Consider the following 13,961-nt stretch of genomic DNA (forward strand, 5'->3'; position numbering starts at 1 on the left):
AGCAGCCTCTGTAGGCTAGGCCCCGCTTCGAGGCTTTTTGCTGTCTAGTGTAGTAGGCCACAACAGCTTTTCGCGTGCTTTTGGAGGCTGCTGTCTACTGGCTTGTTGGTCCGGTGTATGCGTTTCGCTATGCACCTAGTTGTTGGGCGCACAGTAAAGCCTTGAATTTTGAGCGCCCCTGCTAGTGGTTGAACGCTTCCGTCGGCGCTCAAGTTGGCACTGTGCGCTTGAGTTTTTGTACGCTTTCATTTTGGTCGCCTTGGTGACTGCCAAGGTGTGTACAGCTAGATGCATGCCTCTGGTCGCTGCTCAGTGCATTGTTGGCTATGATAGTGCCTGTGCCCCAGAAGCCTAAGTGCCTTATCTTTGCACTGCTTATTCTTTTCAGGCGTCTCCTCCTCCACAATCGAATCTTTATGGGTAGAAATCCCTTGTGTGTTGGGGAAGAGTATAGTGATAGGAGTATACTTCCGTCCACCTGGCCAAGATGATGAGACAGACAGTGAAATGCTAAGAGAAATTAAGGAAGCTAATCAAATTGGTTGTGCAGTAATAATGGAAGATTTCAATTACCCCAATATTGACTGGGTAAATGTGTCATCGGGACATGCTAGAGAGAGAAAGTTCCTGGATGGAATAAATGACAGTTTTTTATGGAGCAATTGGTTCAGGAACCAATGAGAGAGGGAGCAATTTTAGATTTAATTCTCAGTGGAGCACAGGATTTGATGAGAGAGGTAACTGTGGTGGGGCCGCTTGGCAATAGTGATCATAATATGATCAAATTTTGAATTAATGACTGGAAGGGGGACAGTAAGCAAATCCTCGGCTCTTGTGCTGAAATTTCAAAAGGGAAACTTTGATAAAATGAGAAAAATAGTTAGAAAAAACTGAAAGGAGCAACTGCAATGGTAAAAAGTGTACAAGAGGCATGGACATTGTTAAAAAAAAAAATACCATCCTAGAAGCACAGTCCAGATGTATTCCACACTTTAAGAAAGGTGGAAGGAAGGCAAAACAATTACCGGCATGGTTAAAAGGTGAGGTGAAAGAGGCTATTTTAGCCAAAAGATCTAAATTCAAAAATTGGAAGAAGGATCCAACAGAAAAAAAATAGGATAAAGCATAAGTGTTGGCAATTTAAATGTAAGACATTGATAAGGCAGGCTAAGAGAGAATTTGAAAAGAAGTTGGCCATAGAGGCAAAAACTCACAGTAAAAACGTTTTAAAATTATATCCGAAGCAGTAAGCCTGTGAGGGAGTCAGTTGGACCGTTAGATGATCGAGGATTTAAAGGGGCACTTAGAGAATATAAGACCATCATGGAAAGATTAAACAATTTCTTTGCTTCAGTATTTACTGAAGAGGATGTTGGGGAGATACCTGTTCCAGAGAAGGTTTTCATGGGTAATGATTCAGATGGACTGAACCAAATCACGGTGAACCTAGAAGATGTGGTAGGCCTGATTTGCCAAACTGAAGAGTAGTAAATTACCTGAACCGGATGGTATACACCCCAGGGTTCTGAAGGAACTAAAAAATGAAATTTCAGATCTATTACTAAAAATTTGTAACCTATCATTAAAATCATCCATTGTAACTGAAGACTAAGAGGGTGGCTAATGTAACTTCAATATTTAAAAAGGGCTCCAGGGGCGATCCAGGAAGCTACAGACCAGTTAGCCTGACTTCAGGGCCAGGAAAAATAGTGGAAAGTGTTCTAAACATCAAAATCACAGAACATATAGAAAGACATGGTTTAATGGAACAAAGTCTTGCCTCACAAATCTGCTTCACATTTTTGAAGGAGTTAATAAACATGTAGATAAAGGTGAACCGGTAGATTTAGTGTGTTTGTCAAATGCCTTCTGAAAATCCAAAGTTCCTCATGAGAGGTTTCTAGGAAAAGTAAAAAGTCATGGGATAGGTGGCGATGTCCATTCGTGGATTACAAACTGGCTAAAAGACAGGAAACAGAGTAGGATAAAATAGACAATTTTCTCATTGGAGGGAGTGGGCAATGGAGTGCCTCAGGAATCTGTATTGGGACCCGTGCTTTTCAATATATTTATAAATGATCTGGAAAGGAATACAACAAGTGAAGTAATCAAATTTGCAGATGATACAAAATTATTCAGAGTAGTTAAATCACAAGCGGATTGTGATAAATGCAGGAAGACCTTGTGAGACTGGAAAATTGGGCATCCAAATGGCAGATGAAATTTTATGTGGATAAGTGCAAGGTGATGCATATAGGGAAAAATAACCCATGCTATAGTTACACAATGTTAGGTTCCATATTAGGAGCTACCACCCAAGAAAGAGATCTAGGCATCATAGTGGATAACACATTGAAATCGTCGGTTCAGTGTGTTGCGGCAGTCAAAAATCAAACAGAATGTTGGGAATTATTAGAAAGGGAATGGTGAATAAAACGGAAAATGTCATAATGCCTCTGTATCTCATAAAAGATATAGTTGCGATGGAGAAGGTACGGAGAAGGGCAACGAAAATGATAAAGGGGATGGAACAGCTCCCCTATGAGGAAAGACTAAAGAGGTTAGGACTTTTCAGCTTGGAGAAGAGACGACTGAGGGAGGATATGATAGAGGTGTTTAAAATCATGAGAGGTCTAGAACAGGTAAATGTGAATCTGTTATTTACTCTTTCTGATAATAGAAGGACTAGGGGGCATTCCATGAAGTTAGCATGTGGCATATTTAAAACTAATCGGAGAAAGTTCTTTTTCACTCAACGCACAATTAAACTCTGGAATTTGTTGCCAGGGGATGTGGTTGGTGCAGTTAGTGTAGCTGGGTTTAAAAAAGGATTGGATACGTTCTTGGAGGAGAAGTCCATTACATGCTATTAATTAAGTTGACTTAGAAAATAGCCACTGCTATTACTAGCAACAGTAACATGGGATAGACTTAGTTTTTGGGTACTTGCCAAGTTCTTATGGCCTGGATTGGCCACTGTTGGAGGCAAGATGCTGGGTTTGATGGACCCTTGGTCTGACCCAGTATGGCATGTTCTTAGGCATCCATGGTATGTGGATTTGTGAAGACTCCTTGTGGAGACCCCCCCCTTTGCCTTCCGCCGCACATGGTTCTGTTTCAGCAGGGTCCGGTTCTTCACGAGGATCCGACTCTGTTCTGTCTTACGGTTTGGCCCTTGAGAGGGCTCGCCTGTTGAAGCGTGATTATTCCTCTGTGGTGATTGCCACCTTACTCCGCGCTCACAAGCTCTCCACTTCCTTGGCTTATGCGTGGGTTTGGAGCGTTCTTGAGGCCTGTTGTGATGAGTGTGGTCTTCCTCGTTCAGTTAAGATCCAACTCATTCTGGACTTTTTAATTCCTTGAAGGTGCAGGTTACGGTTCTTACCTGTTTCAGGGGCCCGGTGAATGGTGGTTCATTGTCGTCTCACCCTGATTTGATTCGTTTTTTGAAGGGAGTGAAGCATCTTAGGCCTCCCTTGATGTTACCGATTCCCTTGTGGAGTCTTAAGTTGGTGCTGGAATTTTTGGCGGGCCCTACATTCTGACTGCTGCGTAGCTTTTCCTTGCAGTTGTTGAACTTGAAGACTATGTTCCTGGTGACTATATGTTCAGCGTGTCGAATTTCTGAGCTGCAAGCCTTGTTTTATCAGGAGCTGCTCCTTCAGGTGACTCAGAGGGCATTATAGCTGCGAACTGTTCCATCCTTCTTGGCCATGGTAGTATCTGACTTTCATTTGAATCAGTCCATCTCCCTGCCGTCCCTGGATGCAGAGGTGTATCACCTCTTGTGCTCCTTGGATGTCAAGTGACTTGTGCGGTATCTGGAGGTTTCTAAACCTTTTCGAAAGATGGATCGCCTGTTTGTTCTCTGTGGTGGGAGTAAGCAGGGCACCCTTGCTTCGCGGGCTACCATAGCTCGCTGGATTAAGGAGGTAGTCATGGCTGTGTATGTGAATGCTGAAAAGCTGTTGCCTACTCTGGTTAGGGCTCATTTCACTAGTCCTCAAGCAGTGTCATGGGCAGAGGTTAGTTTGTCTCATGTCGATATCTGCCAAGCTGCGATGTGGTGGTCCTCTCAACCTTTTTACAGGTTTTATCGTGTGGATGTGCAGACCCAGGAAGATTCAGCCTTTTCACGTGAAGTGTTGCTTGGAGCATGGGCAGCCTCCCACCCTATTCGGAAGTAGCTTTGGTACATCCCACTGGTCCTGAGTCCATTTGTCTACATGTTAGGAAATGGAGAAATTACTTGCTTGATAATTTTGTTTTTCTTAGTGTAGACAGATGGACTCTGCTTCCTGTCCTTGGCTGCCGCATGAGTGTCAGTAGTCCTCCTGTGGGGATACAGATTCCAAAGGCTTACTGGTAAGTGTTCATGTAGTCCCTAGCTTGGGGTACCTATAATCTTACGTGAGTTCAGTGTTTCTTGTTGGTTGAGTACAGTTACGGTTGCCTGTTTTTAATCAAGATTTTTTGATAGTCTGTCCACAGTTGCTTATGAAGAGAATACTGACAGGCTGGGGTCACTGCAGGACTATATATACTGTGACGTCAGCTTGTTCCATCTCCATCTGCTGGCAGGGGAGCATAAACCCACTGGTCCTGAGTCCATCTGTCTACACTAAGGAAAACAAAATTATCAGGTAAGTAATTTCTCCATTACATAGACATAATATCACCTTTTTATGCAAATCTTTGCCATTTTTTGGGTGCAGATATCTCTACTGTGTAGTTTTTTTTTTAATTTTTTTTCTTTCTAATGTCATTTGAAAGAGCACCTATTTTGCTACAAAAGTCACCTTGTTTTGTCTTAGACTCAGCCTTGCTTTGGTCAGACTTAGTCCCAAAGACGAGCGTCATTTGTTTGTGTGAATGCACTATGTTAAAAAGGCCATCTTTGGCATCCAGCTGTGAAATATTCAAATGAGCTAGAGATGTGGAATTTTACAATTCAGGTCAGTTTACTGCACTTTCCACACTTTTAACTTTTGACAAAAATTTGTTTAGACATATATTCATAAATTAGTCATCAAAGTCAGTGCAAAACTTCGTATGCTGATAATTTACCTTGCATTGGTCAGTGGTGGCTGAGCCTCTGCCAATTCAGCAAAATTGACCACCCCATCGCCTAGGGGCCACGCCAGATAAGATACCAGCCAGAGGTTTCCAAGCTTTTATTTAAGCACAAAACAAGAAAAGGCAAGACACTGCATACAAGAATTGCTTAAACCACAGATTTCACCAAAATTCATTTAGTGATTTTTTTTTTTCCTGCCTTGAACATGGTTTTGAATGTCCCATCAAAGCATGACAAGGTGGCTTGTGAATAAGTGTACTGCCTGCCTGATGAAGTTGTTATGGGTGTATATCAAGGGTAACATTAACATGCTGTTCTGGAACCTAACAGATATCTCTGCGGGGTGGCCAGTAAAATGACCTGGCAGGACCTGGGGGGGGGGGGGGGGAGAAATTAAGGAAAAACATCACGTTCCTCAGTTGAAACTTCGCATATATGGCCAATCCACCAGGATTTATCATAGATGCAAGCTAAATACTGACCAGGTTGGAAGCTGGATGCTTGAAAGGCATGAAAATATTTTATGTTCATGTTCTAGAACACTTGCAATGAATGAGGTGACATCATTCATTGAATTGATGATTTTTCGTTGTGCCAGCAACTGTATGACCTTTGCTAAACCTCTCCTCCTGAACAGGTCTGATTGCTTCAATGACCACCTTTGGCACAAAGAAAAATTTGATACCACAAAGAGCACAATGGTGTCACAGGCCAGGACATGTTCCCAAAATCTCACAACACACTGCTAACATGACATTACCATAGTTCCTTGCGAAGGTGATACTTTTGCATGTTCAGCCTTGCATGCAGTAAATAACACAGCACAATAAAATGTCCATTTTGAGGGGTCATTTATAAAAGTATGTTGCAGCAAGATGTCATAAGCTACAGGCATGGTAAGCAAAACAAGCATTGCCGAACTGTAGAATTTCACATCCCTAGCTCACTTGGGTGTTACACAGCAGGACGCTAAAGATTACTCCTGGGGGAATTCTGCGCAAAAAATTTAAAATTCTGCATGCAGAAACTTAAAATTCTGCAAACATTATATTGCTCAAAATAACACAATTTACATGACAGTCTTAAAGTAATTACATTTTAAATTAATACAGAAAAAAGTTATTACTTAGAGATGCAGAATTTTAAATATTTTGAGCAGACTTTCCCTAGAAATTCACTGTAAGAGGGTCCCTTCCACTCGTTCTCCATACTCCCCTGGCCACTTTGCCCTCTCAGGCCCCAACCACTTCCACTTTATCGCCAGTCCCAGAGTTTGATCCCCATCTCAGTACTGCCCCTCACACAGGCTCCCTCTGTCCCTCCCTCTCTCACACACATACTCCCTCGCTCTAGGTCATATACGCACATCCTCATACAGGCTCCCTCACTCTCTCGCACACACACACATCCCCTCATATAGGGCCCTCTCTCTTACATACACACCCACACAAGCTCCCTTTCTCTTTCACACATACATCCTCACACAGGCTACCTATGTCTCTCTCTCATGCACCCCTTCACACAGACTGTGTCGCACACATACACAATCCCTTCACACAGGCTAGCACCCTCACATACACACGATCCCTTTTTCCTACACACGCACTTCCAATCTATCACACGCATACACACTCCTTCACAATCTCATATAGGCACCCACACTCAAGCATCCCCTTCCCATGCTGTCTTACACCCTCCTGCTCACCCCCCTGCTCGCTCTCTCACCCCCACTTCCTCTGCTCTCTCACCCTCCCCTCTCCTCTCACACACACACATACACACATTCACTCTTACCGGGGCCTTCGTCGCCGCGAGCAGAGCTTGTCACGCAGCACACAGGGGCCTTCATTGCTGTGAATGGCACGCCAGGGCCTTCATCATCACAGCGAGCAGAGCGTGTCCCGCAGCACACGGGGGCCTTCATCTTTGCATGCTCCATTCGCAGCATGCCGGGGGTCTCCTTTGCTGTATTCTGCGCAGGGGAGCAATTCTGCGCAAATTCCATGCTCCACAGTAGTGCAGAATTCCTCCAGGACTAAAAGATACCTTTTTTTAACATAGCTCGCCCACGCTTGCAAATAATGCATATTGCTGGGGCCTTAATTCTGACCAAAGCAAGATCAGGTCCAAAATTGAAATAGGGCGACTTCTGTAGAAAAAAATATGCTCTTTCAAATGACAAAAAAGAAAAGAATTAAAATCTACACAGCAAAGATATTTGCACTGGAAAATTGGCAAAAATTTGCATAAAAAGTGACATTGTTGGGTATATTTTAAAAGGGCTCTGCATGTGCCCATAAACTCATGTATCTTGCCACATGCAAAGATACGCACTATTTTATAAAGTATATGCGTAGGTTTTAAAATACTCTTCACATGCGTATGTCTGCAGCCTTTACACACATACGTGCGCTTGGGGGGAGAGAGAGCCTGAGATACTATTTATAAGGCTCAGCCTGACACTCAATATACGGACCATTGTAAGGGGGCACTTTGATTCGGGTGTTTTCGGGAGATGGGTTGGGGTTTGGGGGGTTGTGTTACAGAAACATTCAGAGGTATTCATTGTAAAATTGACATCATTAAGAATTTTAGACCTTATAAGTGATAAAAAGGAGATTGCACTGTACAAATCAATTCCTCTTGTTAGAATTTTCATTGCTTATAAGGTCTAAAATTCTTTAATGATGTCAATTTTACAATGAATACCTCTGAGTGTTTCTGTAACACAACCCCCCAAACCCCAACCCATCTCCCAAAAACTCACCCCAAATCAGTGTCTCCTTACAATGGTCCGTATATTGAGTGTCAGGCTGAGCCTTATAAATAGTGTCTCTCTCTCTCCTCCCCACCAATGTTCACCGAACTCCTATGCCTACTGAGGATCTGGAACGCCCATGTCCTGCCCCTTTTCTACATACATTAATGTGGCACGTGTCTTTACCAGCTATTTAAAATTTGCATAGCTCCCGCACGCATGCAACTGTTTTTGCGCACTCAAGGCTTTTAAAATTTAACTCTGTGTCTTTATGTAATTATGCCTTTGCTTCCAAATGTCTGTAAAGCCTCTTACATGTATATGCCATGGGCCATGATTACTGGTCCAGTCAGGGCCTGCAAAGTGTAGGTCAGGAGCAGTGAATAGTCAAAGTAGGCCATATATTTTTTTTGTAACATTTTTCACATACTTTGGTGGCCCATAAAAAGGGAGGCAAGCTCACATTATCTTCCAAACTTTGTACTGGGACTTACCACCAGTGTTGTACTAATCCACGTAATTTCAGGCCCCTGAGAGGTATTGGGCTGCAGCACTGTAAACCGTTTTGATAACATTTATTTTTAAGAAACAGTATATAAATACTTTCAAATAAAATAAAATGGCTGTTTTAGGTTGTGCGGAGCATGGTATTCAGAGGTGACCTCAATTTAACTGCCTCTAGCTCTCTAACTAATGGAGATCCAGGTGAAAAATTTTAGTATGGTTTTGTTTGAGACCCTAGAGAACATCTGTGCAAACTTTTGTTCGAATTGGAGGAGGTTGTGCATGGGACTCCTGGTCCACTTGATATGGAATAAACATCTGTTTGCATGGATTTGGATTGATGTAGCAGGATTCCTGGAAAGAAAATTTAACAGGTAAACATTTCTGCCTTTGTGTATGGTACATTGGCTTCAGATTGCTGTTTTACTGAGGAAAAATATAGAGTGTGGGTACATGAAAGCTGTAATACATTTTTTATTAATCCCACATATTACCATAGTTTCTGTCCTTTTCAAATGAAATGCTGCCAGATTCATGGTTCATTTTAGAGCATTTGTGAAGTGGGAGAGTGTCTTAGTAAGAGCAAAAGAGGTAACAAAGTCTAATTAAAAAAAAAAAAAGACACTATAAAATTTAACGCTTTACTGCAGATCCATATGAAATATTTCATTATAGCTTATTTGGATTTTATCAATGTTTAGTTTCTTGCTGCTCTTTTCTCCTTTCCTTAGTTTTTGTTGTTTTTTTTTTTTTTGTATTTTGAATCTCCATTTCTTTTGGCCTGTGTTTTTTTTTTTTATGTTTTCTCTTCCTTTCCTTGTCTCTCCCGCTTCATTACTCTGTTCTTACAATGCTGACATCTGGACAGCAGGCACAGAAGAGAGAATCGTGCAAGTTTGTGTGGTCCACAGTATCCCCATAGACACATGAGACTGGTTCAGAAATCCAGTGGCTTGAGATGAATGTTGATACATAGTTCTATAGTCTAGTACTGTACACTTTTAGGAAGAGGAGATAAATGGATGGGAGAGTATTTTAGGTTTTTTGCACTTTTAGCCCTTGGTGTAGCACTGCTGAGTGCACAGAAATCATAAATTTTGGCAAAGAGGGTGTTCAGTTATGTGGGCACCTGTACACCAGGAAGGGCACTGAAGCCACCAGTCCGTTTTATGTGGTCCACTAACCAGCTTTTAGCCACAACCAACTTGAGCTAGCTTTGAACTAGTTGATTAAATTGAAAGCAATGTTACCAGTATCTTAGTTCTGTCTGGAATGGCAAAAATGAAAGAAATGCTTTTTAAACATCACTATTATATCTTATTGGTCCTAGAAGACCATGCCGATTTCATCTTTTTCAGAAGTTTAAATTTCATATACAAAAATCATTTCAGTTCATTTGTTTTTAGAAGGATCCAAAAGGAAGGTGGCAGAATTTGGAACATTGGATGTCACTGTTCAAACATCAATGCCTTGAATTTTCCATAAACACAACAGACTAGAAGTGATTTTTCTTTTATTGAGAAGTAGCATATGGATCCATTTATTATCTCTGTACTTAAAAGACGCATGTCATTTTTGCAGTTTATACGTAAATAAAGGATGGGATGTATTTATGGCAGGAAAGTACCTGTAGGGAGAGCAGTCCCTTCACTTCCTAAACACAGAGAACTGCAATTTGATGTGGTCTAAGGCAAATTGATACTTCAAGCTTATACAATAAAACCCTTTTGTTTCTGTGAATTCCAGGGAACTGCAGCCACCTGTAATATCACCGCAACACCTACATTTCTCTTCTTCCGAAACAAAGTGAAGATTGACCAGTATCAGGGAGCAGATGCCTCTGCGTTAGAAGAAAAAATTAAACAGCACCTAGAAAATGACCCAGGCAACGAGGACGTGGATATTCCAAAAGGATATGTACGTAGCATTTGAGCATTCCTAGAGAAGAAAAAATGTAGGGTGGAGTTCAGACATGCAGAAATCAGAGGGTAATCTTCTTAAAATGTTGACTACAGTCCTCCTGAGGTATTTAATTCTATGGCTCTGACTTGGAGGGAATGAGCAAGGCAAAGTTCCACTGCTGCTTGCTCTGTTTATTTTTCAATGTAAGCGCCCTCAAGGGTACCACATTTTGAAGAAGCACGTTCAGTATCAAATGGGGTTTAATTTCAAGTTCAAAAAGTTGACCTATAAAAATGGTCCCTCACATATCTGTTGTCTGCTGATAGTGATATGGTGATTTAATAAGAAGTGGGTCACAGAACTTTGAGGGTCGTGGGCTTCCAGAGTGCTGACCCACTGTAGGGGGAGGTGCTGGCAGGGTAGAATGGACTTGGTGGAGTAGAGCAACAGTGAATGGCATTAAAGTAGCTATTGTAAAGGCAACAGGGCTTTTTAACATTTGGGAAGTAAAATGAAGAGAAAAAAAACCCCAGTGTGACTGACAAAGTTAGGCAAAAAAATGCTTTTAGAAGATAAGGATTTACAGAGAGGAGAACTCAGAAAAATGTCTGGAAAGGCTGAGGAAACTAGGGAAGGTAGTCAAGTTCAAACGGAGAAGAGAAACGCTAAAGCAGTAAAGGAAGATAATGACATTTATATATGTTAGTATAAGGAAAAATTGTAAGGTTGGGATTACAAGATTGAGAAGTGAGAGAGAAAAGCATGTGCAGGGCCACAGGAAAAATGCAGAAATATGGAATATACACTTCTATGCAGGACTTTCTGGAAAAGGTTTAGAGTTGGACTAAAGAGAGAGTCTGTCTGGAACTAGCAAAATTGAGTATAAAAATACAATGTGGCCAGATGGAATATGTGTAAGGATGTTCAGGGAGCTTAGAGAGGTGCTGTCACCACCAGTGTAATAATTTGTTCTCATTTAAACTTTATTATTTTCTTCAGTAGTTAACCATGAAAATACAGGAAAAATGTGGTACAAATCAGCAGCCTTCTCTCAAATAATTACAACCCATATTCACATTATTTGTATCACATATTCCATAAAATGGGGGAAAACCAAGAATACAATGTATGGAATAAATTCAATACATATAAACTTTCCCAAGTTATGCCCTTTTAAAAGTTGGGCATTCTTGGGACAATAACATTTTTAAGGAGAGGAAGAATAATTCATTTTTTCTGGACGTCATTCTCTGATATCTGGGCTGGATTTTTGTCAATAATTTGTTAAATCTGTTGATGAAGACAGGAGCGGTTCTAAAGGACCAGAGACAGACAGGTATAGTAACATAGTATATGACAGCAGATAAAGATCCAAATGTTCCAGCCAGTCAACCCAGCAAATTGTTTAAGGGAGTAACTGCTGCTCCATAGAGGTTACCTTCAGATCATCTGACACTGTCTTAATATAGCAAAGTAACGTAATAAGGCTATGGCTAAGGCCAGAGGGATGCTGGGCTGCACAGAAAAGCATAACCAGCAGGAAAAAAAAAGGTGATAACATCCCTATACAGGTTATTTGTGAGGCCTCACCTGAAATACTTTATTCAGTTCTGGAGAAAGTACCTCAAAAAGGATAGAGATAGGATGGAAGTGGTCCAGAGAGAGGCAACCAAAATGGTGTGTGATCTGCACTGAAAGACTTATGAAATGAGAATGGAGGACCTGAGTATGTGTACCCTGAAGGAGAAGGGAGATACGGTACAGATGTATGAATACCTTTTAAAGTATAAATCATGCACAAAATTCAAACCTTTTCCAATGGAATGGAAACTGTAGAAATAGGGGTCATGATATAAAACTCCAAGGAGAGTTTTATATCAGAAACAATGCCAGGAAATATATCTTCGCAGGGTGGGGATGAATGGAATACCCTCCGAGAAGAAGTGGTGAAGACATAAACAGTAATGAAATTCAAAGGGGTATGGGCTAAATGCAGAGGAACCTTAGTGGCTACAGGATGGAAATGAAGAAACAGGGTAACATTTTTGCACGGAGCAGCAGTTACTATCCTTAACTGAAGGCATTGGGGTTAACCTAAAAAAAAAAAAAAAAAATGGGCATTGGGAGGAGACTGGCAACTAAAGGCCATTTACCCTAACCTTAATATTGCTGAGGGACTATTACTGAGGATTTCTTTTTGCAGATTACACAAGCATCTGCAGCAGGTTGTATATCTTAAGAGTAGTAGTTGACTATATTTGTCACGACACACCATCATGTTTCCCCACTCGCCCCTCCCTGACTTCATTGCCTTCCCTTTCCTCACCCCATTCCCCTGGCATTACCACCTTCCCTTCCACCCTCTGGCATAGTCTTTCTTCACTTCTCCTCTCCTTCCTCATCCCCCTACTCCCCTTGGGATTGTGTCTAGCCAACGAGGAATTAGATGAACAGCATTTGTTACTTGTTGCTACCTCCTTGTCTGGTAGCTTCCCTTTGAAGTCTGAACTATGTGGGGGCCCTGTAGTCTCATGAGATGTACCCACAGGTACCATTCTGGCTTCAGAGGGAAGCAAGCAGCAGCAGATAAAATGTGCTACTCATGGACTCCTGCTGGTTTGAGGGGAGAGGACAGAGAGATTGACTTCACAGCAGACAGTGATGGTAACTAGCCCCATTTTTTTCTGTTTTGCAGCATACCTGAGGTTCCCCTGTGGCACAAAAGTGGGGAACCTCGGTTTTAAAGGGAATGGAAAAAATGAGCTGTGATCTATCAAAGTTTGAGGAATAGTTGTGTGACTACTAATAGGTAATACAAAAATTGTTATGCATTTAGGATACAGAAATCCTTGAACAGTACATGATGGGAGGTAAACGAGAAGTAAGGTGCTCATGGGCATAGTAACATAGAGGTCAGTATTCTGTAATCCAAGTTAAAATATAACCAGATAAAGTTATCCGGGATACTCAGTGGGACTTAGTTGGGTAATTCCACCACTAAATATAATCAAATAACTTTTACCTGGATAAAATTATCTTGCTCTATTTAGGACAGTGTTTTTCCTTGATCAGATTTGACTGGCTGAATATCTGACCACAGCCCCCCACCTTGCATCTTTTTATCAGGCTAAATTTTAGCCAGATAATGACTTGCCCAGGTAAAAGAATTTCAAATCTTGTGGTTTGTCCAGCCTTTTGAATATCAACCTAATAGTAGATGATGACAGATGAGGAAAAATTAGCTTGTCTGGTCTGCCCAATTGTCTTCCTCTGGTTCTCTACCTCTTTGGGTAGATGAACATATAAATTCCTGTCTTAAACCAACCCCAGCTCCTCCTGCATCCCACATATCTTTTATCCATCATTTGAACTATATCACTACCATCTTTCTCTCAAACCTGTTTAAATTTTGTTACATTGCTAACCTCCACCTTCTCTTTGTTCTCCAAGGCCAAACAGGATGGTAGTCCTCCCTCATGGGCAACATCAGATGGAGCGCCAAAACAGAAAACATATCAAAATTTCTAGAACTTTGAATAGGCACACTGAGCATGGCCAGCATGCCCTATGCCCCGCATCTATGCGGGGTCCCTCTCAAGTCTCTCTTTTTTCACCGAGCTGTAAGCCTTGTGGTGTGAGTGATTGCACTTTTGGCTGTTTTTTGGCCTTGTGGAAAACTTTGTTTTTCTCGTGTTTTTTCGCGGATGTGTTTTTTCGTTG

At 41.5% G+C, this 13,961-nt stretch overlaps 1 protein-coding gene across 2 annotated transcripts in view; it reads left to right on the top strand.

Moving 5' to 3' along the window:
- TXNL1 (thioredoxin like 1) overlaps window positions 1–13,961 on the top strand; it is a 75,299-nt gene that overhangs the window by 19,511 nt on the left and 41,827 nt on the right. For both annotated transcript variants that reach the window (XM_029579747.1, XM_029579755.1), the window contains one exon: window positions 10,086–10,256. In XM_029579747.1, coding sequence (XP_029435607.1) covers window positions 10,086–10,256 — 171 coding nt within the window. The remainder of the gene's footprint in view (window positions 1–10,085; window positions 10,257–13,961) is intronic.

This window comes from Rhinatrema bivittatum, chromosome 1 (genome assembly GCF_901001135.1).
Source record: "Rhinatrema bivittatum chromosome 1, aRhiBiv1.1, whole genome shotgun sequence".
Taxonomy (NCBI): domain Eukaryota; kingdom Metazoa; phylum Chordata; class Amphibia; order Gymnophiona; family Rhinatrematidae; genus Rhinatrema; species Rhinatrema bivittatum.